The following is a 25,677-nucleotide window of genomic DNA, read 5'->3' on the forward strand; positions in this document are numbered from 1 at the left end:
CAAACGGTTACAAATGTGGTTCTTACCGTATTTCTTTTAATTTTCTGATAATAATTTTTATTTTAATTTTAAAACACTCTGCCGAGAAGTGTCACTCGGTTGCGAAGGGTTAATTTACTAAAAATTCCGAGATTTTATTCCTTCTTTCTCGGAAACAGCAAATACAAATAATTAATAAATTCGATTTAGTAATTTACGTACTAATTACGTAGTAATTAACGAATTAGGTAACAGTTGTAGTGGTAGTATTTTTAATTATTTGTATTCGTTCCTCGATGTATCTTCAACGCGCATCTTGCTACCTACCCGGCGCGGTGGCTCTCCGAGGTCGGACGGCCCTGAGTGCGCGGAAGGCGAGTGCCGTGATTGGTCAGTGTTTTTCGTTAATAATTCAAAAACGAAGCTCCATCCGATATTTTTGCAAAGGAAATTGTTGTTCAGAATCGTCTCAGCTACCCCCCATTTCCGGTTCTTACACTATTTACGGGACACCCTGTATAAGTATACATGTTATCACGAGAGAAATTAGGCATATTGCACAGGGTTCTGAGAGTTATAGCACGCAACTCTAAAGTTATTGTACATCAATTTGGGAAACTGCATATATTCATAAGAAGTACGAGGTATGTATTTTTATATTTTTTAGATTTTTCTATGTAAAAGTAATCATTTGTTTGAAAATATTCAATTTCAAAAATATTTTTTAATAAATTTAAGAAGAAATATTATATGTATAGAAAACCAATTCTAGTGAGATGTGTAAAAAAATTTCACTCTTATTCGATTTACAATTGTACATTAAATATTGTAAAGTAATATAAAAAAAAATTTGGAAGCCAAAAGTTTGAATTGGATTTCGCAATTGTTTCACATTTATAAATATGTTTGGAAACTGTTCTATTTGAAATTAATTTACAAAAAAACAATTCTTCGTCTATAATTTGTACGTATTGTTTAATTACTATTTTTCACAATGATAAATAGTTCTTGACACAAGTAAAAGAACAGACTGGAGTACTGGACAAAATAGCAAGTGTCTACCAAAAGTACCTAGAATATGGTATTTACATCCGGAATGCTTTCCAAAATTAAAAAATCTCAATAATCGTACCGTGTTGAAGCACTTGGAACTTGTGGAAGAGAAACACGGAACATCTATGTATAAACACCGCCAGTATAAATTATTGGAAGTCATTAGAAGTGATAACGGATGTTGGAAAATTTTTGTACAATATTATTTTGAACGATATAATACTTAAACCCGATATGGGTTAAAGGATCGATTCCTGCTTTTTACACGCTATTCAGAAACAAAGGAAACTATTTAATGGAACAGGTTTGTAAATTAAGAAATGTTATTTTAAAAATTATTCTTTTGGATCGACTAATGGTACGTGAGTGAGACATGTTTTTTATAATTTAGAACATTAATTACAGATTAAACCCCATCCTTTTGTGTCGAAATTGTACAAAGAGGCGCAAATTGAAACCCTGACGTTCAATTCAATTCAATTCAATTCAATTCAATTTTTCTGCCTTCTCGTTGCCCATCGCGCCCTTGGACTTCGATTCACTGCGGAGGATTTCTTTTGACAAGAACGGATTTTGCACGAATTACAGACCAAACAGTGAGCTTATATTTTTAATTAAGCTAGGTTCGAGGAAAACGGTAGGTACAGTTTGGAAAATTTTTTAATAATAGTTTGGGTAGTATTAGTAGTAGTATTAATAGTTTGGATGGTGGATTTTATAGAGGAAAATAATTTTTATGGTAGATTTTGAAAGATAGAACAATTTATATGAAGCCAAATAACACTTAAGATTGTAATATTAGGTGAGAAAAATGTTTAATTTCCAGAATGTTTCTTGGAACAAGCTTCAAAAGACACCATTTATACACAGTTATATCCAATATTCGACTCGTTAAATCAGCTCAGTTCAATTCCTTGGGTTATTAATTCCGCTATACTTGACATAGTCATGAAAGTAATAATCATTTATTTTTCGATTACACTGTTCTACAAATTAAATTTTGTTTTCTGTTTTACAATATCCACTAGATAATTCTTATAGAGCTTCGTACCATAAACACGAATCTGGAAACGGAATTGCTGTATCACCCTCAGTTTTCGAAAAACACGAGTTTTTGTGAAAACGTTCAATTTTGGGTAAAACCGAGGTATTACGCGAAAATTAAAAACATCAGACAGTTCCACTTAATCTTAAAAAATAGAGGAGAGATTCCTGAATATGCTAACATCGATAGTTATAATATTTTGTGCTTTTGCTTTTTTGGTTGTAAATGATCGCCAAAGTTTGAAAAAGTGTCGATGTACGTACTTTATACATAATAATTTTGCATATTTACTAAAAGTTCTTTACCTGACACGAAATTTATACACAGGATCTGATTCTGCAGACATTTCTGAAGAAGAAATTGTCCAACAAAAGTGTAGAAGCCGTTCTCAATTGTCACAGGTTGAGAAAATGTTCTTCGGCAACGCGTGCACGGCATTTTACCGCCACGCGGCCATCGCTAGCCTACCTCGGCTCGGCAGTGCCGTAGCTACGCATAATGGATGCAACACCGATAATATCTTAAGCTCCCAATTCCTGTATATGTTTATCATTTTTGATTCTTTAATCTGTTTGTGGATTTGTAAAAGACATTTCTCGATCATTTCCATTTCTAAACGATTTCGATGTTCATTGTATGTATATGAATGGTTTTTTAAATATAAAGCCGTAAAAAAATAAACAACATTTTATTGTTGGGTTGGAAGAATAGGAATAGAAATAATATTCCTAAGAGCGAAGTGTGAATAGCAAGGATTTACTCGAGATCTTTCTAAGAAAAGTGTACATGATCGAGTGATTCCATTGATAAGTTTACATGGATTTTGAAAATATAATTCAGTGATTAGTATCATAGAGTATACAAATATATTAAGCAATAAAAGTTACAAAAAAAATCAAACATACTATACAGGGTGCTCGGCCACCTCTGGGAAAAATTTTAATGGGAGATTCTAGAGGCCAAAATAAAACGAAAATCAAGAATACCAATTTGTTGATTCAGGCTTAGTTAAAAAGTTATTAACGTATAAAGTTTCGCCTGTACTGAATTTTTTTCTCAAAAATGCACAGGATTTCGGGGGTATGTCTATTCACCAAAAATTATTGTAATTGACCCCCGCAATCGAAAATCATTTTTCCAGAACGATTAGAAACCTTTCATTTTCCCTGAAAAATTAAGGCACCTCTGTTGATTTTTCTTAAAAATTCGTTTTTCATTTTTAGTAATTTTGTTTGACGCCCTACAGAAAAGTTGTCTAATACTTTTTTGTAGGTACCCATGAGCTCTACTTTAGAAAAAAGTTCCATCGAAATATATTCACTATTGTGGGAGTTATGGCTGTTTGAAAATTAGACCATTTTTATGGGGTTTTTCTCATTTTGCGGAGTGTAGCAAAGGTTATAGGTTATTAGCAACGCCTGAATTTGTATCTTCCACGTATCGAAATTTTCTTTTCCGAGTGGTTCGATTCTCACTGTTCAATTCTTATCGCGTGTACGGCTTCGTAACGTTTTCCGCCGAAACAGGAAGGTTACTGCACGCGCCACGTGTTCCCTCGGTCGCGATTGTCGTGTGTCGTCACTTTCGCGTCGCGTATTTCGCTGTTTCCAGCTGTGCGCACTCGAAATTTACTTTTCACTTTACTTAACTTCGTTCTTGCACGTTTCTGGGCCCATAACCTGTAGCAAAGGTTATAGGATTACAACGAACGACACATGTATTTCAGGCAGTGTGGCCAGATCTGGCATAATTGAGTGCATCGAAATCGACAACAGTGACGACGAACTTCCTTAGCGTCTAATGGAGTGGTGGGGATAGCAGGCATATACTACCGCACGAGCCACGTGTACGTGAGCTCGGCGCTTGCGCACAACTTCGGGAAATCGATAAAGAACGTTAGTGTGAGCCTTTCCTTCTTGCTCTTGTAAAAGACAAAACAACTGAAATACGACCTCGTGATAAGTGGCATACGATTCCAAGCCTCGACTGTCCCAGCATTTTTACTTTCCGACCTATGTAAGGTATAAGGAAAGGGTATAGCCGAATAAGGGGGTCAAATGTGCCCCCAAACCGAATGGAACGAGCCACGGGTCATTCGATAGCAAAAAAAAAATAACCCCTGTGTGCAAATTTTTAACTTGAAATCTCGACCGTGGGGGTAGTAATGGGGTGAAAACGAAAATCATGTTTTTGAATTATTTCTCTTGACCTATTGAGTAAAAAAATGTAAAAAAATTCAGAGACATTTCGGGTACCGGGGCACATACTTTGGGAGATTTTCAGATTTTTTGATTGAAGAACCAGGTAGTGAAAAATAAAAAACAGCAAAAAATGCCGAAAAATGCCGATTACGTATTGAAGGAGGCCCGGAACTACTTTTATACTTTTACAGTAAACAGGTATTACTATTACTATTACTCTCAATTTTTTTCAGATTTTTCATTTTGGTGCGCCGCAGTGAAAAAAAATAAAAACCGAATTTTTCCTCATTTTCTGCGTATTAGAGTAACTTACACGTTGAATTTTTATGCGTCCTTCAATATATAAGTGTTTTGTAGACTGTTTAATGTTTCTACACTAAGCAGAATTACATAACAATTGAAAACAAATAAAATAAAGCCAACCGTTGAGCGCAATATATCCTAGAAAATCAACGATATTTTCAACGGCGTCGATGGCGCAGTTGTTAGAGTGTCCGACTGCTGAACCGCTGCAAGTTTTTTTACCATAGGTTCGAGTCTCTCTTCTGGACTTAGGATTTTTTTTCCTTCATTATTTTTTTTTCAAATTCTAACTATATAACAATGCTTTATATTTATTTATAAATGTTCTGAAAGCATTTTACAAATATTTTAACCTGAAATATGTATAAATATAGTTTTGGAGTGTTTTTTGCGTTTTTATTTTTTTTGTCAACCACGATTATTGTTTAACATCTCTTACACTGAAATTAATGTGAAATGTTAGTTTTCAAATCTCTTACCTTTGACTATTGTGAATGGATCGGCGCAGAAGATTGTATATTGGCTTACTATTACTTCTTCTCGCCCTTCGATCAAGCAGATCTTTCCTTCTTTTTCTCTTTCTTTGATAAATATGAATGTTTGCTACGGCTTCAGTATCTAACGTAGACATGTAAGGGCCATTCCACGCCAAATCTATTAACCCACTCTCTGTCAATGATACTTTTTTCTAATAAACCCATTTTTAAGTACCAGTTTGATCGTTTCATGCTTATTTTTGAATGAAGTATCATTGCTCGATGGAAACCACGGGGAAAAAATTCTATTTACGGGAACATACCAATTATCACAAGCCATATCTTACTTAGCGGAAGTTATGGATGAAGATAATAATATAATTGTTCGTTGCCTTAAGCAGACAAAAAATATTATTAAATGTGAAGTGAGATCGCGTCACATCAATAGTAAAACATATAGATGTTACATTAACTACGTACCAAATTCAATTGGTTACTCCGGGATTAAACGCTATTGTTGCGAATGTGCGAATGGTAACCGTACTGTCGGTTGCTGTTCACATGTCGCAGCAATAATTTATTATTTATCGCATGCTCGGTACCTTTCACGAATTGTACGTCCTGCAGAAATTCTGAGTAAATTATTTAATATCGAACAAGTAAATCCCGTAATTAGCGACGACAGCGACCAAGATTGAGCCATGCTTTTTTTTATTTCCAACACTTATGTCCGCCATTTACTCTCATCCGATCCATGTAATCACTTCTAACCCATCCTTCGCCTCTCCTGATGGAAGAAGCCCACCACCTTCCCGTGGTTTCCATCGAGCAATGATACTTCATTCAAAAATAAGCATGAAACGATCAAACTGGTACTTAAAAATGGGTTTATTAGAAAAAAGTATCATTGACAGAGAGTGGGTTAATAGATTTGGCGTGGAATGGCCCTTACATGTCTACGTTAGATACTGAAGCCGTAGCAAACATTCATATTTATCAAAGAAAGAGAAAAAGAAGGAAAGATCTGCTTGATCGAAGGGCGAGAAGAAGTAATAGTAAGCCAATATACAATCTTCTGCGCCGATCCATTCACAATAGTCAAAGGTAAGAGATTTGAAAACTAACATTTCACATTAATTTCAGTGTAAGAGATGTTAAACAATAATCGTGGTTGACAAAAAAAATAAAAACGCAAAAAACACTCCAAAACTATATTTATACATATTTCAGGTTAAAATATTTGTAAAATGCTTTCAGAACATTTATAAATAAATATAAAGCATTGTTATATAGTTAGAATTTGAAAAAAAAATAATGAAGGAAAAAAAATCCTAAGTCCAGAAGAGAGACTCGAACCTATGGTAAAAAAACTTGCAGCGGTTCAGCAGTCGGACACTCTAACAACTGCGCCATCGACGCCGTTGAAAATATCGTTGATTTTCTAGGATATATTGCGCTCAACGGTTGGCTTTATTTTATTTTTTTCAATTGTTATGTAATTCTGCTTAGTGTAGAAACATTAAACAGTCTACAAAACACTTATATATTGAAGGACGCATAAAAATTCAACGTGTAAGTTACTCTAATACGCAGAAAATGAGGAAAAATTCGGTTTTTATTTTTTTTCACTGCGGCGCACCAAAATGAAAAATCTGAAAAAAATTGAGAGTAATAGTAATAGTAATACCTGTTTACTGTAAAAGTATAAAAGTAGTTCCGGGCCTCCTTCAATACGTAATCGGCATTTTTCGGCATTTTTTGCTGTTTTTTATTTTTCACTACCTGGTTCTTCAATCAAAAAATCTGAAAATCTCCCAAAGTATGTGCCCCGGTACCCGAAATGTCTCTGAATTTTTTTACATTTTTTTACTCAATAGGTCAAGAGAAATAATTCAAAAACATGATTTTCGTTTTCACCCCATTACTACCCCCACGGTCGAGATTTCAAGTTAAAAATTTGTACACAGGGGTTATTTTTTTTTGCTATCGAATGACCCCGGGCTCGTTCCATTCGGTTTGGGGGCACATTTGACCCCCTTATTCGGCTATACCCTTTATAAAGTATCATAATGGAAAAAAAATTTCGAAATTTTTTTTAGCGGAAATACACGTTTTAGGACCCCCTCATCATATTGTGACTACTACAAAAAAACATATTTTTTTTTGTTACTATGCTATTGACATGATTGCATCTAAACGGCTGAATTTAAGTTTTATGTTCTCGTTTCAAGGTCTCATTAGATTTTGAGCGTGATCAGCTCCCATATAATGATGATTATACGTTTTTAGTTTTATAATTATTTCGATACATATACATCATTTGTAACAAATTTTTAAAGCGATTTATATAAATCTTAAGAAGGATTAAGATCAAATATACTTTTCTCCTATCTTTTCTAGAAAGGAAAAATTAAACGAAATCTTATGTATTGCATACCTACCTAAACCACATTAAAAACGTATTCCACAAATATTTTAGAATAATGTTGTTCAAAGCAGTCTTACTCGTAAAGGGTTAATTAAGGATTAATTAAAATGAAAAACCACTCTTAGCCAGTACCGTGCACGCTACAGAAATAGATTACTACTGACATTTCTCACTATGTTTTTTAATAACCGTATCAAATTGTTACACACAATCAAATGTTATATATTTGACTTAACTTTACATAACAAAATAATTGTAACGATAGGTAAAACAATAACGTGCACGCTACCGTTCAATGGAAACCACGGGAAGGTGGTGGTCACTTCCATCAGGAAGGAAATGTAAAAAATTGTTATTTCTTTGTAACATTATCACATGCCGTATATTAAAATGTTTTTATTAATGTAATGAAATTACAATATAATGAAAAACTAACTCGTGAATGCATTAATTTTTATTAATATACACACGAGCCATAAAAATGGAAAAATGATATAATTGTTTACATTTCCAAAGGATGGGATGTACCGTGACGTAAGTGTAACAAGGCGCGACATTCTACGTCATAGCCACACTATCTACAGCAAGCAATTTCACTAACTAAAAATATACGGCAAAATATAAGCAAATAAATGAAGAAAAAAAATGATAGAGCAAGCAGAATAGTATTTACAGCAAGCGAAATACGTAAAAAAAGTAACAACGCGAGACAAATTGAACGACTATTTACATATTAGCGATGTCCAAAAAAAATATTTTGGACATCACTAACAAGACTGCGGTTGCAGTGTAAGCGCTTTCGCGTGACGTTATGGCACATATGTACATGCATCACACCTTGTTGCGCCTACGTCGCGGTACCGTTGACGTAACAAGACCAGCCTACCGCGACGTCGCATGAAAATGTTTATACTGTCATTGCAGCCTAATAGTACGAATTTACTAAAGAGCTTTTCTCTGGAGAGAAAAATCTCTCTAGAGAAAAGCTCTGTAGTAAATCGGTACCTTAATTTTCGTCATATGACGTAGCAGGAAAATTCTCAAAGTTATTGTCATATGTTGCGTTTAATCTTAAATTACACTTTTGCTTAGCAAATCTATGATATAAATTTTTGGAATACAATAGAGCTAGATGATCGTCATCTACCTCCATGGGTTGAGAGTTTTCTCTCTGCGCCTTTAACGAAGATTTCACAACGCAAATAGAGTTGACGCTGGCCGAAGAAAGTTTATTCCGTTTCTTTGTTTTTATGTCAGGTAACATGGAAAACAATCTTTCTGCATCGGCATTGGATTTTGGAAGTGATCTAATTGTATTTACTAATTTCATCAATTCAGGAAATTTAATTTTATAGTCCAAATTTCGCGTTAATAAAATTGTTTTCCAGAAACCATCGAATTTCATCTCGATAAGCGTTTGTCTACCTTTCGTTGTAAATTCCAAAGGCAATACTGACCATTCTGTTTGCAGTCCTTCTTCGTCGAAACCGCCGAATTTCTTAGCGATTAAGAGAACATTTCTGAAGGAAATGTCCCTATTTGTATCATTTAATATAAAAGTGGGTTCAAAAACATACAACTTGCTAAGAAATTTGTCATCGATTGGCAATCGATACATTAAACAATTTTTCCTTACGGTTTCTACGATGTCGGACTTGCCTTCTGCATTCAGTTGATGCAGAAAATTAAGACACTCTGTTCCTAAATTTATACTATTAAATGGGAGTTGATTTTCGACTACAGAAAAATTCATCATTCTTACTAAATCCATGTGTTTCAAAAGCTGCGGTTTCAGAAAATTGCGTAATATATCGCATAAAAGTTCTGCCGCAGTCTTTTGAAGCAAATGAATTCTTGTCTCTTGAGTTTGAAAGAAAATGCTAAATTTATAAAAAAACTCAAGAGCGTAATTTAGAAAATAAAGATATGCTTTGGCCTCTGGATTTTGCATCGAGATTAACAGACGTTCCCCGGACTCTGATTTCTCGCTTATTGTTAATTCTTGCAAAAAAAGCAATATAGAGTCCCAATTCTCTAAAAGTGTAACTACGGATGTATAATGCGATAACCATCGTGTAGAACACAATTTTAAAATTTTTCTGTCGGTTGTTTGAAAACATTGCTGAAATTCGCGGAATATAGCCGAACGTTTGGGACTACTGTATATGAAAGTTGCTACTTTTCGTAACAACTCCTCGCACATGTCTGGAATGGTATTGCACGTTTCGCGCACTACCATTGCAGACAGATGACACGGACAGCGGACAGTCAAAAATTTGTCCCTGCATTTTGTTGCAAGCTTTGTCATAAAGGACAAGTGTCGTCCTGTCATGACAGCAGCGTTGTCACATGACAACGCGACAATATTTTCGAACGGAATTTCTCTTTCTATCATGGCAATTTCAAATGTTTTAAATAAATTATCTGCGCCACAATGTCTGGCATCAAGATGTAATAATTCTACCAATTCCGTTCGAACATCCAAAGTCTCGGGTGCAACATAACGAACAAGAAACGTCATCCATTTCTCGTTGGTCGAGTCGGATGTTTCGTCAATATAAATATAAAATTTAGTGTTTTGTAAAACATTAGAAATACGTTTTGTTTCTAAAGGATACAAAACGTTTGATATAATATTTGAACACTTTGTTCGACCGAACGACATATGTTTCAAGATATCAGGATCTTGCCCAATGTCTTTGAAAACTTCAAGAATCGTCTCTGCGGTTCGATACGGAATATTTTTTTCGGCTATTAATTTGGCAAATTTGATTTCTGCGGATTTTATCCTTTCATCCAACGACAGAGGCGATTCTTCGGATTGCGTCGTAAAATTATTATTCAAATTGTCTGCGTTATCGTTACTCTTTGTATAATTCTCAATGTGACACTGAGAATCTGCATGATTATAAATCGTCGATAATCGACATGAAAATTGTTTGTTGCAAACCGAACAGAACCATGAATAAGGGTCGCCGTCGACTTTATGCAACCATGGCTTGAAATAATCATTCTCAAGCCATTGAGGCATAAAAGTCCTTTTAGAAGTACTATTTTTTTTATGACACCCAGATTCTCCGTGTCTATACACGTTTGAGGAACCGCAAGAATAAGACTTATTGCATAAAGTACAATAAAAACGACTTCTATCATGGGGTACTGCACGTATCCATGATTTAAATCTATGATCATTTATCCATGAAGATAAAAAACCGCGCTTACACTTATTCTTCGATTTCACAACCGTTTCCATGATATAAAAGCAGAAAAGCGAAAGAACAGAAAATTACAGAATACCTACGCGAAAGCTTTTTTTCAATTTAAATGTCTCAGAATGACCTACGGCACGTACCTTTAAATTTCTCCTGATGTTCGTCCTCATCGACCGAATTCAACTGACTCAAGAGAAACAGCAGTGGCTCGAGCACGTGGCGATAGTGTTTTGTTTATACTGCTCGCGCATCGATGGGCCGTTGAAATGCCCGGACGAAGAAAGGACGTAGATATATGTATATAGCCCAGTTCCCATAGGTTTTTAAAAGGCAATAATTAGAAATAAAGTTCTATTGAATGAATAGCAGTATATAGACGTCAATTTAATATATTTCATTTTGCAGAAATGAATTTAGAGGGGAATCAAAAAAAAGGAAAGAAGAATATAGACGTTCTAATATATGGCATGTGATAATGTTACAAAGAAATAACAATTTTTTACATTTCCTTCCTGATGGAAGTGACCACCGCCTTCCCGTGGTTTCCATTGAACGGTAGCGTGCACGTTATTGTTTTACCTATCGTTACAATTATTTTGTTATGTAAAGTTAAGTCAAATATATAACATTTGATTGTGTGTAACAATTTGATACGGTTATTAAAAAACATAGTGGGAAAAGTCAGTAGTAATCTATTTCTGTAGCGTGCACGGTACTGGCTAAGAGTGGTTTTCCATTTTAATTAACCCTTAATTAACCCTTTACGAGTAAGACTGCTTTGAACAACATTATTCTAAAATATTTGTGGAATACGTTTTTAATGTGGTTTAGGTAGGTATGCAATGCATAAGATTTCGTTTAATTTTTCCTGTCTAGGAAAGATAGGAGAAAAGTATATTTGATCTTAATCCTTCTTAAGATTTATATAAATCGCTTTAAAAATTTGTTACAAATGATTTATATGTATCGAAATAATTATAAAACTACAGACGTATAATCATCATTATATGGGAACTGATCACGCTTAAAATATAATGAGACCTTAAAACGAGAACATAAAACTTAAATGTTAAGTTTCATTGAAATTCATTCAGCCGTTTAGACGCAATCATGTCAATAGCATAGGAACAAAAAAAAATATGTTTTTTTGTAGTAGTCACAATATGATGAGGGGGTCCTAAAACGTGTATTTCCGCTAAAAAAAAATTTCGAAATATTTTTTTCGTTATTGAAATTCACTTAGTCGTTTAATGCATTCATGTTAATAGCATAGGCACAAAAAAAATATCGTTTTTTTCAATAGTCACAATATGATCAGGGGGTCCCAAAACGTGTATTTCCGCTAAAAAAAAATTTCAAAATTTTTTTTCATTATGATACTTTATAAATTTCCTTATACCTTACATATAGGTCGGAAAGTAAAAATGCTGGGGCAGTCGAGACTTGGAATCGTATGCCGATTATCGCGAGGTCGTATTTCAGCCGTTTCCCTTTTACAAGAGCAAGAAGGAAAGGCTCACACTATCGTTCTTTATCGATTTGCCGAAGTTGTGCGAAGTGCCGAGCTCACGTACACGTGGCTCGTGCGGTAGTGTATGCCTGCTATCCCCACCATTCCATTAGACGCTAAGGAAGTTCGTCGTCACTGTTGTCGATTTCGATGCACTCAATTATGCCAGATCTGGCCACACTGATTTCAGGTTACTTTATTTATATCTGGGAACGCCACGTTGCATACATAGTACCACTATACTAAAAACAAAAGACGGCGCGCACGCCTGCCAACGAGGTAGAAGAAAAACCTCTAATAGGTGCATGTTTGACAACATAAGAATGAGAAACATTTCCAACACGGAGTCAAGAAATAACTTTTCGAATATTTTTGGAATTGCCACGTATTCCTAAGCAAAATACGCGTAGTTTGCTTTTTTAAACATTAAAATCGTCCAATCCGTTCAGGAGTTATGACATTTTAAACATTCGCATTTCTGGCCAGAAACTATATTTTCGGTAATGAATTTTTTTCTCGAAAGTGCGTAGGAACTCGAGGGTATACGTATTGACCAAAAATGATTGTAATTGACCTCTGCAACCAAAAATACTTTTTTTAGAACGATTTGAAATTTTTTAATTTCGCCGAAAAATTTCAGAACCTACTCGAATTTTTTTCTCACAAGTGCGTAGGATTTCGGGGGTATCTCTATTCACCAAAAATGACTGTAATTGACCCCTGCAACCAAAAATAATTTTTCCGGAACGATTTGAAATTTTTTAATTTTCTCGAAAAATTTCAGCATCTTCTCGAATTTTTTTCTAGAAAATGCGCAGAATTTCGAGGGTATGTCTATTCACCAAAAATTATTGTAATCGACCCTCGGAACTGAAAATAATATTTTCAGAACGATTCGAAATTTTTTTCTCCCGTCGAAACATTTCACACATTCTCAAATTTTTTTCGCGAAAGTGGATAGGATTTTGAGGGTATGTCTAATGAAAAAAAATGATAGTAATTGACTCCTGCAACTAAAAATAATTTTTCCACGACGATTTGAAATTTTTTAATTATCGCGAAAAATTTCAGCATCTGCTCGAATTTTTTTCTAGAAAATGCGCAGGATTTCGAGGGTATGTCTATTCACCAAAAATTATTGTAATCGACCCCCGGAACTGAAAATAATTTTTTCAGAACGATTCGAAATTTTTAATTTTCTCGAAAAATTTCAGCATCTTCTCGAATTTTTTTCTAGAAAATGCGCAGAATTTCGAGGGTATGTCTATTCACCAAAAATTATTGTAATCGACCCTCGGAACTGAAAATAATATTTTCAGAACGATTCGAAATTTTTTTCTCCCGTCGAAACATTTCACACATTCTCAAATTTTTTTCGCGAAAGTGGATAGGATTTTGAGGGTATGTCTAATGAAAAAAAATGATAGTAATTGACTCCTGCAACTAAAAATAATTTTTCCACGACGATTCGAAATTTTTTAATTTTCGTCGAAAAATTTCACACTTCTCGAATTTTTTTCGAAAATGCGTAGGATTTGAGGGTATTCTGTTGGTTATTTAAACGCAGTTAAAGGAATATTTATTAAAAGCTCGATATAATATACGCCATAAATACATAACAGATCGTCGGAAATGCGACATGTAACACACACGGTTGAATAAACAGTAGTTACCAACAGTAACAAGAACAGATGAGGATAATGCCTATATGGGTACAAGTAGGCGCCGAAAGACACGTTCTTAAAATGTCCGTGCATCGTCGTGTGAACACACCCAATTGCTCACACTTCCCCTCGAGGTGCGGACAAACCTCGCACCTGTGACGAAATCCTTTTCAACCCTAGCAAACCGATGAACCGCTTGAACTTCGGACCAGACAGCGCCTTCGTCAGGACGTCGGCTACCATGTCGTCCGTTGAAACATGTGAGATCTCGAATTTCTTGTTCTTCAGTGCTTCGCGTACGAAATGGTGCCTGACGTCGATGTGTTTGGTCCGGGAGTGGAACGTCGGGTTTTCTGCCAGTTTCAGAGCACCCATGTTGTCGTTATAAACTCTTATTTCAGCCAGTCTTTCGAACCCGAGCTCGGCCAATAGAGCTCCGAAATATATGGCCTGTTTCGCTACCTCGGCCAATCCCATATATTCGGCCTCGGTTGACGAAAGTGCGACGGTCCTCTGTTTCTTGGAATCCCATGAGACGGCTCCTTCACCTAAAACAAAAGTATGCCCCGTATAGGAACGTCGATCAATCGTACAACTGGCCCAATCTGCGTCCACGTAGCCCGTAAGCGGTTTCTTGGACGGTCCGAAATGAAGGCCCAAGTTCGATGTCCCTTGTAGATAACGCAGTACCCGCTTCGCCGCCATCCAATGCGATTTTCCATACTTGTCATTGAACTGACTCAAGACGCTCACAGCATGTGCGATATCCGGTCTTGTTGCAACGGCCAAGTACATCAGCGATCCGATCAGTTCACGGTATGGGAGAGCCTTCTCCTCTTCATTCGGAGCTTCCTCGATTTCTGTCAATTTGGTGTTGACATCCAACGGTGTACTTACAGGCTTCGATTCGCTCATCCCAAAACGTTCCAGGACTTCGAGCACATAACCCTCTTGACACATACTTATCTGGTTCGATTCTCGCCGGAATTCAATCCCCAGACAGTACTTTGGTTCTCCTAGATCCTTAATACCGAATTGTCTGCTCATATGATGCTTGAACTTCGTTATAAGGTCGGTTCTTCGGGAGAACGTTAAGATGTCATCTACGTACACTGCAATGTACAACGAGTCTCCCCCTTGCTCGAATCGGTATATACAAGGATCTGACTTGGAAGGTCTCGCTCCGAAATTTCTCAGCACATCATCTAGCTTCTTGTGCCAGCTTCTTCCAGCTTGGCGAAGACCATACAGTGACTTTCTCAACTTGCAGACTCTGTCCCCGGTTTGCAAGTCCCTGAGCATGTTCCTCGCCTTGACCTCGACATCGCTTCCCCTGGCTTCTGTATCACTGATTAATTCGAGCGCTTTGGACAGTAAAAGCGGCACTTCCATGAAGATTTCTTCTTCCAGCACTCCATTCAAATAGGCTGTCTCAACATCGAATTGCCTCATCTTCATCCCCTCGCTCGCAGCCAGTGCAACTAGCAGGCGAATCGAGCTCAAGCGAGCAACTGGTGCGAACGTCTGATTAAAATGAATACCTGGGCGCTGGGCGAATCCTCTAGCGACAATTCGTGCCTTTCTTCTTTCGAGTGTACCATCAGAATTGTACTTGTTTCGGAGTACTAAACGAGATCCGATCACTTGTCGGCCCTCAGGGCGTTTTACCAAATCCCAAGTATTGTTTTTTAGGATTGATTTGACTTCGCTCGCTATTGCGCGGTGCCACTCTTCAGCATTCGGGCCTGAAATGGCCTCCCTCATGGGTACCTCTGCTAGCAAGGCGCATTCGGTGTCTGCGTATTGGGTTTCTTCTCGACGGACGTGGAATAACTTCCGAGGTCTTCCCACTCTTCCGGTCCGCAGCAGGGTCGGTCTTCCGGGTCCTCTTTTCGGTGTCGTTCCTATCTCGTTCACACAATCTTCTCCAGTGTCTTCAGGAACTGTCCGAACGGCCGAAACATCGTCCCTTACTGCCCCTAGAGGTACTAATTCGATGTCCAGACCTTCAGCTCGCCTTTCGTTCGGGTCAGAAGTTTCCTCTTGGACAAAATCTTCAAAAACTGATTTCGGCGATGCTGTGTGGGTTTCCAGGAATTTGACGTCCCTCGTGATTTCGATTTTCCTTTCTTCAGGGAGCCACACTCTATACCCTTTTGCATTCAACGCATATCCCAGGAAGATTCCCTTTCTGGCACGGTGGTCTAGCTTCCCCTTGCTAGGTAATCTGTTGAGACAAAACACCTTAGATCCAAACTCGCGGAAAAAACTTACGTCAGGAGCTGTTCCTATCCACAGTTCGTGCGGTGTCCGACCATCTAAGCTTCTGGTTGGACATCTATTCCGGATGTAGTTTGCAGTTGAAACTGCTTCGGCCCAAAACGACGGTGGCAGCCCTGACTGAATAAGTAAGCATCGCGCCATTTCGATGAGTGTCCGATTTTTCCGCTCGGCAGTGCCATTCTGTTCGGGGTTGTATGCAATAGAAAGACGTCGTTGAATACCGTTTGTCTTCAAGAAGCGATCGAACTCGGAGTTTATGTACTCTCTTCCGTTGTCCGATTGTAGAAATTTAATTTTCTTCCCCTTTTGATTCTCCGCTGACGCCTTGACTTCCTTGAATACTTCCAGAGCGTCGCTTTTATTTCTGAGAAAACGTACTTCACACCACCTAGAATGCTCATCTATGAAGGTGATATAATACCTGGCTCGATTGTTTGATTCAACCCGCATTGGACCGCATAAATCTGAGTGAATGATCTCTAAGGGTTCATACTTGCCTTTCGATTTCGCGGGGAAAACGGCTCTAGTCATTTTTCCTCGTATGCATACCTCGCAATCCAGCTTGTCCTCGCTTTTGCCGAGTTTCAGACCTCGTATTGCCTTGTCTCGTTCAGCCCTCTTCAGATCCTGTACATTCAGATGGCCCATACGACGATGCCATATTTCCAGCAAGCTCGATGACCTTCCATCTTCTTCTCGTTCGAAGATTGCGCTGCACTCAGCTTGCTCGCGTTCACGCACGTGGTAAAGATTGCCAATTCGATTCGCGTGCAACTTCACCGTACCTCTTCGGTCGATCACTTCCGCGTGGTTTTTCTTGAAGATAACCTCAAAACCTCTATCCGTAATTTTTGCGACCGATATTAAATTCGTGCGGAGATCCGGCACGTGAAGCACTTCATTCAAATTCACGTTTTTCTTTTCACCGTGAACTTCCGATTCGAAATTGACCGTACCCTTCGCTAGAATCTTCGCCGATGCGTGATTTGCCAAGTTTAGTTTACCGCGTTTGGAATCGTCTATCTCGGTAAAATCGCGTAACTGTCCACACATGTGCGAGGATGCACCACTGTCCAAACACCATGTCGCTGCGAACGAACTCTCTTTTGCGTACAGCGCGTCTTGTTTTTTAGAAAACACTTCCGTCGCGCTCAATACCATGCCTTCCGCGTTGTTCGCTGTTTGCGAATCGTCTTGTTTCTTGCTTTTGCAATCCGCGACTTTATGTCCCTTCTTTTTGCATCGATGACACCGAAACTGAAATTCACTTTTGCCCTCGGACTTGCCGCCTACCGGTTTCCGTTTGCTCGAAAATCGACTTTTACTCGCGATCATCGCGTTCTGCAACACAGCGCGCGTGTCGTTCTTGCGAGCTTCACTCTCTTCGATAATTTTAACGCGAAGTACTTCCGGCGATGGCAATTCATCTCGCGACTCGATGGCACAGCGAAAATTTTCGAAAGTCGGTGGTAGACTGTACAACAACATGATCGCAAGTAGATCCGGATTTATTTCAACTTCCATTTCGTTGAGTTTGTCTATCGTATCGAAAAACATTCGAACGTGTTCACGCACGTCGCCATTATCCTCCATTCGATGCAGCGTCAATCGTTTTAATAACGTGGCCTTTCGAGCAGGACCTTTCGACTGATAAATGCTTTCTAGCTTTAACCACATCTCGCGGGACGTATTACAGCCCTTTATTTGTTTTAATTCGGTTGGGCTTATTGCTAGAATTATGTCTGATTTCGCTTTCTTGTCGTTATTTATCCATGCTCTTACCGCGTTTTCAGATTCCGTGTTTTCCGCTACCAGCGTCGGTTTTCTGAATTCGCCGTTTACGTAGACCCACGCGTCGTTCTTGACAAGCAATGCTTCCATTTGCATTTTCCAAGTATCAAAATTGTCCTTGTTCAAGGTTTCAATTCGGACGAAGCTCGGCGTACTCATCTTCTCGCTTTCGATGCACCACACGTAATTTTGACGCGCACTCAATAACGATCAATTTTAACTTTTCGACGCGCACTCAAATAACGATCGATTTTAACTCTTATATTTCCGAGCTTTTTTTTTATATTTATTTTTTTATATCCTTCCGTCTGGGCCCATAACCTGTTGGTTATTTAAACGCAGTTAAAGGAATATTTATTAAAAGCTCGATATAATATACGCCATAAATACATAACAGATCGTCGGAAATGCGACATGTAACACACACGGTTGAATAAACAGTAGTTACCAACAGTAACAAGAACAGATGAGGATAATGCCTATATGGGTACAAGTAGGCGCCGAAAGACACGTTCTTAAAATGTCCGTGCATCGTCGTGTGAACACACCCAATTGCTCACAATTTGAAATTTTTTAATTTTCGCGAAAATTTCAGCATCTTCTCGAATTTTTTTCTAGAAAATGCGCAGAATTTCGAGGGTATGTCTATTCACCAAAAATTATTGTAATCGACCCTCGGAACTGAAAATAATATTTTCAGAACGATTCGAAATTTTTTTCTCCCGTCGAAACATTTCACACATTCTCAAATTTTTTTCGCGAAAGTGGATAGGATTTTGAGGGTATGTCTAATGAAAAAAAATGATAGTAATTGACTCCTGCAACTAAAAATAATTTTTCCACGACGATTTGAAATTTTTTAATTATCGCGAAAAATTTCAGCATCTGCTCGAATTTTTTTCTAGAAAATGCGCAGGATTTCGAGGGTATGTCTATTCACCAAAAATGACTGTAATTGACCCCTGCAACCGAAAATAATTTTTCCGGAACAATTTGAAATTTTTTAATTTAATTGTTAATAACTTTTTAACGAAGCCTCCATCAACAAATTAATATTCTTAATTTTCGTCTTATTTTGGCCTCTAGAATCGCCCCACTAAAATTTTTCCCAAGGGTGGCCGAGCACCCTGTATACAGACTGCATACCCTATTGCACCATTATACCAGTTTCGCTTGTAGGTAGCTACGGCACTGCCGAGCCGAGGTAGGCTAGCGATGGCCGCGTGGCGGTACAACGTCCTGCACGCGTTCCCAACACACATTTTTTCTACCTGTGACAATTGAGAACGGCTTCTACACTTCTGTTGGACAGTTTCTTCTTCAGAAATGTCTGCAGAATTAGATTCTGTGTATAAATTTCGTGTCAGGTAAAGAACTTTTCGCAAATATGCAAAAGTATTGTGTATAAAGTACGTACTTCGACACTTTTTCAAACTTTGGCGATCATTTACAACCAAAAAAGCAAAAGCACAAAATATTATAACTATCGATGTTAGCATATTCAGGAATCTCTCCTCTATTTTTAAGATTAAGTGGAACTGTCTGATGTTTTTAATTTTCGCCTCGTTTTTAATAATACCTCGTTTTTGCCCAAAATTGGACGTTTTCACAAAAACTCGTGTTTTTCAAAAACTGAGGGTGATACAGCAATTCCATTTTCACATTCGTGTTTAGGAAACAGAGCTCTACAAGAATCACCTAGTGGGTACGGAAAAACAAAATTCGTGTTGAACAGTGTTATTGATAATACATTGAAAAGAAAAAAAAATTATATAGTAAACGATATGTTTTTTCTATCGTTTAGATATTCCAGGATGGTGGCTCTGTGGAATTATGTGTTCCACAATCGGTTTCTAAGTTAAGTCCTCCACCAACTACTATTAACAAAGACGCAACTCCAAAAGAGAAACGAAGCACAGCGATAGTGTTGGGTTTTATGGTGAAACAAATCACACCGTATTGCACGGGCACTAGTTTGAAATAAGAATATATTATCTTTTACATTTAATGGTAACAAAATAAACAACTATTTGGAACATTAATTAATAGAACAAAAAAAATAATTGTACACTTGTTGCACTTTTACGCCTCATAGCAGAGAGAGAGAGTGTGAGAGAGAGAGAGAGATATGGGCGCCGCGCACTCCTTATACAGGGTGTTCGGCTATCTATAGCAAAAATTTTAATGAGCGATAGTAGAGGCCAAAATAAGACGAAAATCAAGAATACTAATTTGTTGATGGAGGCTTCGTTGCAAAGTTATTAACATTTAAAGTTCCGCCTGTAGAATGAGAATCCGCTAAACAGCTGCGTTCGCGCGGACGGTTGCGGCAGGCCAGTGCTAGTGGTTCTCACGCAGCATGAAAAATTCTGTTTACCGACATTATCGACAGCCTTAGATTTTTGTCTACTTATGGAAATGCGAACACCTTACGTTGAATAAGATTCAACCTGTCTTATGAAAATCCAGAAGGGCATATCAAAACTAGCCCGACGAGATTTTCACAGAGAAAGGGTGAATGCCAGTTCCAATACACAATGTTGTGAACAAAAATCACCCACATGCGATTATACACGCCCCACGATTGTCCACAGTGTCCACAAGTATCCACAAATAATCCTTTCAGGCACTAACCACTATGCAATTAAATAAACACGTACCGCGATTATGTTATTCGTGAATGTCTACGTGTACGTGTATCACGATTCTTCCGAGTTACTTACGAATAAAACTGTTATCAATTTTTCAAATACACTTCAATTTAAAAATGTAAACAGGAATTTAATAAGTATTCGCTGATTGTTTATATCACTGTATTTCTTACATGCTACTTAATACATAACTGTTGCGTGGACTCTCGCGACCGGTAAAATTGGAGTGGCGCGAAAGGAACGCTTTCCGAAGAGTAAGTTATTACTATCGGAATAGTTGGAATAAATGAATGTAGTACTGAACGAGCGTAGTTGACTTTTCGACTGTGTAACGTGGAATGTCTATTTCAGGTCTGATGTCGGTATTTATATGGATGGTGGAATGTTCTTATTGGCTAATGTGTCGCGTTGTAGGAGTGTCGTTGGTTCTGAATGATTGGTGTAGTTGTTCTGTGTGGGTGTGGTTTGACTGTACTGGCGGAAAGGGCAGGCTCTGGTGAGGAAGCCATTTCCGGGGTTGGGACGGAGTTTTCTAGTAAATTTGAATGCTAGTAACAATTAAGTGAAAGCTAGCCAAGTGAAAGTGCGCGCTAGTCGCGCACGTGCATTTCAGCTGTCTAGAAAACTCCGTCTTGATTACCCTATTTTACCGGGTCCCCCCCGGTAATCACCTTGTCTCATAGCGGCAGGACGAGGCCACTTCGTCCTGCCGCCATCCGTCCCGGGGCCACGTCTAGTGGCGGGTGCGAGCCCCAACTCGCAACCGCCCGCGACCCCGTTTCTACCCCTCGGCGACCGGCAGCCAATGGCCGCACCAGACCACCGAGGGTGCCGCTCCGTGCGCCGGACCCGGACAGGAGGCACTGCCACCCCATCCGGTCCGACCCTGCGCCGCCTGGCGGGAGGGGGGCTCCTATCAGGACCCCCCTCCCAGCCTGGGTCATGCGCCACGCCGAGGGGGCCGCCCGCGTCGCCTGACGCCCAGGCGACGCTCTCTCGCCACCAAACGAGCGCGAGCCTCAGCGCGCCGCTGACGCTCGCGCTCCCTTCCCGCGGTCTCCTTCTGCAACATTACGATTTCGCAGAAGGAGGCCACGGCCCTCCACTTCTCCTCGCTGCCGAGCATGGCGCGCACCATGCCCGGCAGCGAGACATCCCGCCCGATGACGCCGATCAGGACACGGCGCTCACCCTCCCATGCAGCGCATACCTCGAGGGTATGTTCCGCCGTGTCCTGCTCAGCGGCACAATGGCAGCAACGCGCCGTCGGCTCCTTCCCTATCCGGCACAGGTATCTCCCGAAGCTGCCATGCCCCGAGAACACCTTTTTTTTTGTACGTGGGGAAATCCTCATGGACACCCGCGGGCCCACCCGATGGGCGGGCCGGCGGGTAGTGCCGGACTCTTACCGGCTAAAACCCCACGGTGACCATCCTGAGGCGCTTGGCGAGGGACCGGGAACTCTAGTGAGACATCACAGAGTCCCTCGCCGCGCCGTGCCTTTTCAGGCCCTCCCCGGTGAGAGGCACCCCTCCCACCGCATTTCCACTCAACCACAGGCGCCTGGTCACCAGCGCCCGCGGCCCCGTGACATGGGACTAAGCCGCCGGCCGCGGGGCCACGTTGGCCGCAGGACATACCAACAGCCAACTGGCCAACCTGCGGCCTTCGGTTTAACCCGCGGCAAATACCCCATGCCCCAGTCCACTCACACACACATTCACACGCGCAACACACTCATACCGGTGTTTGGTCCGCGGGAGCTTTCGCTCCAACCTCCGGGATGCTATGCGAGGATGCAGACACCAGCCTTCATAGGTTGATGACCTCATTCCCGCATCCCATCCCAGAGGCTGCCCCTATCCGCCACCTGGGGACGCGCCACGTAGGGGTTCACCTCCCCTGCCGCCTGGACAACCAAACTGGTGCGTGGAGGTCTCCTTCCGGCCTGGGGTCGGTGTGGCCCCGGTGTCCCCTCTCCGCCGCTAGAAAGGTGGCGGAATCCGGGAGGGTATTGGTGGGGTGGGTTTCGGCGCGAGTGGAGATACTCGCGCCGCGCCCACTCTAGTGTCACCGCTGCCTCGAGTTGGGGCACGTGAGGCAGTGGTGCACCTCGCCGGTGGACCGCAGCGGTCAGTGTTACCGCTGCGGGGCGAATGACCACCGCGCGAGCCAGTGTTCGGCGGCCCCCCACTGCCCGCTATGTGCGGACATGGGGAGGCCAGCCGATCACAGGGTGGGGAGCAAAAAGTGCTCTCCCCCCTCCCGGAAGGGGAAGAAGAAGGGGCCCACCCCGGTTCAGGCACCGCGGTCGCTGGCAGCGTCCACAATGGAGGTGGACGGTGCCACGGGGACGGACAGCCGGGAGGAGGCTGGGACGGCCGTTAAATAACGGCGCCCCGCCTCCTCCTCCAGGCCAATCTCAACCACTGCCGCGCGGCACAGGACATGATGTCCCAAGTCCTCGCGGAGTGGGGGGTTGGCCTGGCGGTCGCCGCCGAGCCGTACCGCGTGCCTGATCACCCACATTGGGTGGGCGACGCGGACGGTTTGGTGGCGACGGTATGGGGAGGTGGCGACGGGTCCCCGCCGTTCTCCATTCTGGAGCGCGGTCGGGGTTTCGTCGCCGTGGACTGGGGGGGAGTCGCCGTAGTGGGGTGCTACATCTCGCCCCGCAGCGGTCACGCCGCGTTCGAGCTGTACTTGGCCGAGGTCGCGGCATGCGTGCAGCGCTGCGCGGCCCGGCCGGTGCTGGTCCTGGGGGACTTTAACGCCAAGTCGGTGGCTTGGGGATCCCCTAGGACCACCGTTCGCGGCGGGATCCTGGGCGACTGGGCGGCGGGGCTCGACCTTCGGTTACTGAACCGGGGGTCGGAGCACACGTGCGTGCGGCGATATGGGGGGTCTATCGTGGATGTTGGATTCGCGACCCCCAACGCCGTGCGCATGGTGTCGGGTTGGCAGGTGGCCCCGGAGGCAGAGACACTCTCCGATCACCGGTATATCCGGATGGAGGTCTCTGCCGCCGGGGCTGCGTCCCGGCACCACCGCCCGGATGGCACCCCACCGCGCCGCTGGGCGCTTCGGCGCCTGGACAAGGACGCCCTGATGGCAGCTGCCCTCGCTGCAACTTGGCCGCAGGTGGCGGCCGAGTTGCCAAGCATGGAGGAGGAGGCTGCCCGGCTCGGGGTACTAGTCGCAAACATTTGCGACGCGTCGATGCCCCGGGTCGGGCGAGCTTCTCCTCGCCGGGCGGTGTACTGGTGGTCGGCCGCGATCGCGGAATTGCGGGTCGCGAGTGTCCGCGCCCGACGCCAGTACGCCCGCGCGCGCCGTCGTCTACGACCGGACGATGGCGTGGCGCGAGCGAGGGCAGATGACCTGTATGAGGCATACCGGATGGCGCGGGTTGCTCTGCAGGTCGCCATCAAACGGGCCAAGACCCGGGCATGGAAGGATCTCCTCCAGACCCTCGATGACGATCCTTGGGGGCGCCCGTACAGGGTGGTGCTGAAGAAGCTCCGCCCGTGGGCGCCCCCCGTCACCGAGGGTCTTGACCCCCGGCTGCTGGAGGACGTGGTCAATACTCTTTTCCCAATTCGGGTGAGGGGACCACGTCCTCCGGCGGAGGCGGCAGTCCCAAGGGAGTGGGCGGCCGAACTGGGGGTCACTCAGGGGGAGCTGGCCGCGGCCATCAGACGGCTCGGGGCGCGTAACACGGCCCCGGGTCCGGATGGTGTGCCCGGCCGGGTTTGGGTCTTGACCCAGGGCGTCCTTGGGGCTGACCTCAGGCGGTTGTTCGACCGATGCCTGAGGGACGGGCGATTCCCCCCCCAGTTGGAAGGTGGCGAGGATGGTCCTCCTCCGGAAGGAGGGTCGGCCCGCGGAGTCTCCCTCCGCATACCGGCCCATCTGTCTCCTCGACGAGGTGGGCAAGCTCTTCGAGCGGGTGATTGCTGCCCGCCTCGTCGAGCACCTGGCGCGGGGTGCCCCCGGCCTGGCCGACTGCCAGTACGGTTTCCGGGAGGGTCGATCGACCATCGACGCGATAGGTCGTGTCAGGGCCCTCTCGGAGTCGGCCGTCTCCCGGGGAGGGGTGGCTTTGGCAATATCCTTGGATATTGCCAACGCCTTTAACACCCTGCCCTGGGAGGAGATAAGGAGGGGGCTCGAATATCATCGGGTCCCCCCTTGTCTCGGGGCGGTCATCGGGGATTATCTCCGCGGCAGGTGGATCGAGTATCCGAGCCGGGATGGGCATATGCGGAGGGAGGTGTACTGCGGTGTTCCGCAGGGGTCGGTCCTCGGGCCACTCCTGTGGAACATCGCGTACGACGCAGTGTTGCGGGCCGACCTCCCCGACGGCGTCAGCGCCGTGTGTTATGCAGATGACACACTGGTGCTGGCCGTCGGGGCGCACTGGGGGAGGGCCAAGCGTCTCGCGGAGGAGGGGGCGCAACGCGTCGTCGACCGGATCAGAGGGATGGGGATGACGGTGGCGGTCCATAAGACCGAGGTGATAGCGTTCCATTCACCTCGGCAGGATCCGCCACCCCCTCTGATCCGCGTGGGTGAGGCTAATATCGAGGTGAAGCCCCAGATGAGGTATCTGGGGCTGATCCTCGATAGCCACTGGCGCTTCGAGGAGCATTTCCGCTGCCTGGTCCCCCGGCTGGAGAGGATGGTCGGGGCTTTGGGCCGGATTCTGCCCAACCTGGGGGGCCCGGCGGGCCGAGTTCGCCGCCTCTATGTGGCAATGGTTCAGTCGGTGGTCCTATACGGGGCCCCCGTCTGGGCGGACGACCTGGCGGCCTCCCGGCGCGGCATGACTATGCTGCGTCGGGTGCAGAGGCGGATGGCTCTAAGGGTCGTCCGCGGGTACCGGACCGTGTCACATGAGGCGGCGACGGTTCTTGCGGGGATGCCGCCCATGGATCTCCTCGCGCGGTCGCACGCGATGATGTATCGTCACCGCGTCGACCGTCGCGCGGGGGTGGGGGCGGTCCCGGGTGTGCAGGAACCTGCTTGGGGCGAGTTGAAGCGCCAGGCCCGGCAGTCCGTGGTGCACGCGTGGCAAAGCG

General features: G+C 42.9%; 1 protein-coding gene and 1 long non-coding RNA gene across 3 annotated transcripts; both read left to right on the top strand.

Moving 5' to 3' along the window:
- The first annotated feature begins 310 nt into the window (after positions 1-310).
- LOC122404029 lies at positions 311-19,904 on the top strand. 2 transcript variants are annotated; one of them, XR_006259675.1, is made up of 6 exons: positions 311-369; positions 442-623; positions 985-1,336; positions 1,438-1,669; positions 1,859-1,986; positions 19,750-19,904. It is a non-coding gene; the product is annotated as an uncharacterized LOC122404029 (long non-coding RNA). The 2 variants fall into 2 exon arrangements; XR_006259676.1 differs by lacking the exon at positions 1,859-1,986.
- Positions 19,905-23,047: 3,143 nt separating this feature from the next.
- On the top strand, positions 23,048-23,785 carry LOC122404032 (the record flags this gene model as incomplete). Its single annotated transcript, XM_043407882.1, has 1 exon — positions 23,048-23,785. A coding segment is annotated over exon 1 (738 nt), but the record flags the coding sequence as incomplete, so codon positions are not given.
- Between the last annotated feature and the right edge of the window lie 1,892 nt (positions 23,786-25,677).

This window comes from Colletes gigas, unplaced genomic scaffold, assembly GCF_013123115.1.
Source record: "Colletes gigas isolate AHSC1104 unplaced genomic scaffold, ASM1312311v1 Colletes_gigas_Sc00096, whole genome shotgun sequence".
Classification (NCBI taxonomy): Eukaryota; Metazoa; Arthropoda; class Insecta; order Hymenoptera; family Colletidae; genus Colletes; species Colletes gigas.